Here is a 4,936-nt window from a genome sequence, read left to right as displayed (position 1 = left end):
AGAGAGAGAGAGAGAACAAGATTCAGAGAAAGACAAGATGAATAATAACATGCACTATTCATTCCGAATAATTGAATAAAATGTACAAACATTGATTTAACATATTATAAATCATAATTTAAGGGGATATATCGGGTTATTTTCGAAATATAGAGGATGGCGAAAGAGAGCGTAAAGCAGATGGCATTATAAAATTTCATTGCAGTGTAAGAAAAGGCACTCTGAAATTTAGACATGTGATGTGTAAGACATGAAACTTGATACTGATGACGGATATCAGGATGAGAATCAACATTAAAATTAATTAGTAATAGTTCACGAAGATATCTGGGAGTGTTAACACGAAAAACATTGTAAGTCAGGCAACGTAATGAATTATGAAGTGTTGGAAAATATATTCAAAATATAGCCAAAGCGTTGTAAACAAGGAGTAATATGATTTAATTTGACACATTTTCTAACACCGTAGGAGAAACGAAGACAGCAATTTTGGGTTAATTATGTTTTGAAGGTGACATTATTTAAGACAGGGGATACATACCGAGGATATATATATATATATAGTATCAATATAATCAAATGTATAATCAGTGATATAGAAATTATGTAACATGCAATTTTTAAGAGACCGATATGATGTTTCGCAATATTAAAATACGCATAGATTACACGATGGTCGCTAATATTTCACACACGCCCGATTCCATGATTTATAAATCGAGAGATAGAAATATTAAATCCCAAAGAGATATGCAATTGCTTGTTATTCTTGTAGGAGTATTTCATTGCTTCATATTCAATATCATTGTATTTATTGCGTTTTGATTGCTTTATGTTATTATAATATTTTGTTCTCATTATTTTTTAGATTTTAACATGAATTTTAATTTACTATGCTGTTTTTTGCGCACTTTGACATTGATATATGAATTTTTATGATCTGATTTGACTTCTAACTTATATATACGTTATATTGTTGCGGATGTAATATCAGATCCAGATGACAGGATGCGATTTTATAGATGGCTTTGTTTTTTTTTTGTATTATTTTATTAATTCATCCATTTAATTTCAGTTCATTAATTTAGTTTATTTGTTATATTTAAATTTGTTTTATATGTAACATTGAGAATGATCCGATCGGGCTCGAAACGATGTCTGTTATTTGTTATTTGCTTTAGATTATGATAATTATATTTGTTTCCTTTATTTACATTGTTGTTTTTTGGTTTATAGCCTTTCAAAATTTTTATTTTTAATTTTTATTATTGAACCATATTATATGATATACCATATTATATGATATATATTAATTATCTGTTTCAGCGAGTATAATACGAACAATATTGGCAATGCAAATGCGTTTAATTTTTAACTAATATTGATTTTATATTGGACAACATTGGCGCATTACACCAATATATTCAATGTATGCCAATATTCAATAAATTGTATCAATAAATTGTGCTAGAAATGTGCTCAGCGGTTTTTATAGCGATTATATCATATATTCGGTGTGTTAGCAGATTTGTTAAATGTATATTTTCTGGCATTCTGCCGACAAAATTCGTAGAAGACCATTTGCAAATTTATTTTTGATTGATTTGCCAAAGATATTTGGCAAATTCCATGCTTAGCAACCACTTTTCGCCACGCGATGCGCATGATTGTAGGGGTAAACTGTGCGCTGCAGGGGGTGCGCAACGCACAATACGAGGGACGAAAGCACGCGGACAAGTGTCGTCGAGAAGGATAGTGCGTGCTGTACAAAGTACATAGCACGACTACGTGCGCATTTAACGTCTGATAGTAGATGTCTGATAGTAGAATTATGGTGCGAGCTGCAAAGGGTCGAATACTCGATGCATCATTCGTGACGGCCACTCTGACGTTCACGTTGCTGCTGTTTGTCGATCAAGTAAGAACGTCGACAGGCGACCGTAGATTCGTCGGGCCATATTATCGCTCCCGTTTGTAGGGTTGTTAAATGCATATAATTGCATTTCGCGAGACACGTTTACATTACTGGAGACGCGTTCCGTTCGCACCCTCTCGCCCGTACAACCCTTGTCCATTCGGCTCCTTCGTCACGTTTCGATCAATACAGGCCCGCCACCGTGTTTGCCATTCATGCATAAGTCTCTTTAGTTTTTTCCTGTTCCTTTAATCCATTGATGGTTGGCGATTTCCCATTTCTGATGTAAAATGTTATTATAAATTAAGTTTTTTGAATTTTGATAAATATTATAAATATTATATTATAAATATTAATAAACAACTATCTTTTAAGCTTTTTGTAATTTCTATAAATACGCGCGTTTCGTAAACCAAAGTTTTTAAGATATTGTTGTAAGAAATATTAGTATAGAATAATTTTGGATATATTTAAATAAATAAAAAATTGAATATATGTAATTCTTTAGATGATAGCGGATGATCAATAATTTAAAAAATTTATTATAAACTTTATTCGATTTATCATGATGTAGCCTTGATTTGAAATAAACAAAGAAAACTTGCACATTTACTCTAAGGAAATAAATGAATGTCGAAAAATAATCTCCCTTTTTCCTTACTAATTTTATTTGTAATAGCTAAAAGCTATAGCATACAAAAAAAAACTTAAGCACTAAGCAAAACTTTTTTAGATTTTTGCTATTTACATTACTGTCTTCTGTTCTCTACTCTAATTGACCAATTCGCTTAAACTCGATTATACCATTTACGTTACTTTGACTTTAAACGAAGCTTAAAAATCTCTTTTTTTTAAAGTCGATAGAAAAATAGAAAGGGAGATAGTTTTAAACGTCGCTTAAAAATAAAATAGGTTTCACTGGGCCTTATTACTTTATTTTTTTTTGTGTATTATAGCCTTAACATTTTAAGTGCAAAATGCAATTTTTCAAGTGTGAAATCAATAAAGACTATTTAATGATTTTAAGAAATAAAATCTTCAAGAAGTAAAAATAACATTTAATTAAATTTTTTTATAATTTTGCGATTTTTTTTTTCTCCTTAATTATTAATATTTTACGATCCTTGTTGATTCATAGAAAATTGTGGAAATTGCAATCGTTTGCATGAACATCATGCTTGAAAAACAATAGTTAATCTTATAATTTTTAAAAATAAGATATAAATTGTGTGATAGAAATAACCATCATTAATAGAATTTATCTGTATTTTTTATAATATTGAATTATATTTACTTTTTTTTGATGAAGATTCATTTCTTTGGATTGAAATCGTTTGATACATTAATATACTTTATGCGTATGTATTAAATAAATGGACAATTTCTTTTTATAACTTAAATCTTTTGTAAATAACTTATTAAACATAATTAATGAAGAGCGTAAAGAGGGAAATGCAAAGAAAGGGGAAAAAATGTTAATATCTTTCTCAATTGTATTTAGATCGTTAATCTGTAACCAATTATTTATTTATTATTAAAAAATGAAAATATAATATACATATAATTATCTTGTTTTAAGGTGTCTTCTAAACTATGCAATGGAGAGCATGTGTAAGTCTTATTTTATAAATATAATATAATATTGAATACGAAACTGAGAAATATAGAGTAAACTATAAATAAAAAGATGCAAATTTGTCGCTTTTTAGCTGTTCTCCTCCACAGGAATGCTGTCCTCATGGATGTTGTTACAGTGCATACTTTACGCCGCCAGTGCATCCAGTTCATGTTTCAGAAATGTTCAATTTCATGATTTGGACTTATTGGTATCTGTGGTTAGTATATTTTTTCAATATTTTATTAAATAACGACATGAAGTAAAAAGGAAATAAATTTTTTGTCCTTTTTATTTATTATGATTTTCAGATTATCGTTGTATATGAAAAATAGACTATTACACTAATATCTTGCGTTGACTTTTATTCTCCTTGAATAATTATTTTAGATTATTTTTATAGCACGATTTTCTAGCGATTTGTTCTGATATACATTGTTCTAATATACTGATTATTAATATACTGATATTGAACATAATTTCAATATATTATACATACATAGTCCTGCATAAATGATTACTTTATTATTAGTATTATATATATTATTATTATATTAGTATTATATAAATCGAATAGCAGAACTTGAAATATCTTGTTTACAGGGTAGTAATACTTGTAGCCTTAGCTGTAGCCGTAACATATGGCTTTTGGCTTTGGAAACGTTACCGTACAGCATTATCAGAAGATGGCACGTCTTCGGAAAGAACGTCCACAGGACCGTGGTATCCGCCTCCTCATTATAGTCGATGTAGTTCCTTTGTTCAGGCATTACCACCACCATATAATGAGGTATTTAAAAAAAACTTATCAAAAAGCTTAACAAAAAATTTGAAAGTATGAAAAACAATAGCGTTGATTGCACATAGTCGATTGCACACGCTATAATACTATATGTACAACAAGATTTACAACTCAGAATTTATGTAGTAGTGAATAAAAAATCTATTCTTATTATTTAATTTATGCTCAGGTAACTGCAAAACCAGACCTTTATCCCTTAGTAATTGGCTACGACGATAGTTCGGGCAAAGGTACTTCTGGTTTTGTAATGCGCTACTTCAGATCATTGTCGCATGCAAGCACATTGGATTCGTTGAGCTCCAGTTTTATGTGTAATATGGTAAACGAAGCGAATACTATTATTCCGCCACCGTATTCTTGTAACAATAGTATCGATGAATTATCAGCAGTAGAATGTGAAAGAAGAGAAACTGGCGACATTGGTTCTATTGTCTCCTTGACGAATCACAGAACGACCTCTGACATATCAAGTCTTGGTGCTCAATCACCTTGTTCTCCACCGAGGGCTACCAGTCCAACGATAGAAGTACGCTTTTAATTATATTTAAAACAAATTAAATTATAGTAGAGTAAATAATAATTAAACTTAATATTTATATATATA

At 29.8% G+C, this 4,936-nt stretch overlaps 1 protein-coding gene across 1 annotated transcript; it reads left to right on the top strand.

The window, feature by feature from the left end:
- The first annotated feature begins 1,813 nt into the window (after positions 1–1,813).
- Positions 1,814–4,870, top strand: LOC105620756. The gene is made up of 5 exons (XM_012202247.1): positions 1,814–1,918; positions 3,495–3,526; positions 3,625–3,750; positions 4,134–4,320; positions 4,502–4,870. The coding sequence occupies exons 1-5, from the start codon at positions 1,814–1,816 to the stop codon at positions 4,868–4,870; spliced, it is 819 nt and encodes a 272-aa protein (XP_012057637.1).
- The last annotated feature ends 66 nt before the right edge of the window (positions 4,871–4,936 follow it).

The sequence above is a fragment of the Atta cephalotes genome, assembly GCF_000143395.1.
Source record: "Atta cephalotes unplaced genomic scaffold scaffold00028, whole genome shotgun sequence".
Classification (NCBI taxonomy): domain Eukaryota; kingdom Metazoa; phylum Arthropoda; class Insecta; order Hymenoptera; family Formicidae; genus Atta; species Atta cephalotes.
Note: the sequence above shows the minus strand (reverse complement) of the source record. Positions and strands in the feature narration are given on the sequence as shown.

Coding starts and splice junctions, on each gene's coding strand:
- LOC105620756 (XM_012202247.1), top strand. CDS start 1,814: ATGTCTGATAGTAGAATTATGGTGCGAGCTGCAAAGGGTCGAATACTC. Junction 3,527..3,624: donor CTATGCAATGGAGAGCATGT/GTAAGTCTTATT, acceptor GTCGCTTTTTAG/CTGTTCTCCTCCACAGGAAT. Junction 4,321..4,501: donor TACCACCACCATATAATGAG/GTATTTAAAAAA, acceptor ATTTATGCTCAG/GTAACTGCAAAACCAGACCT.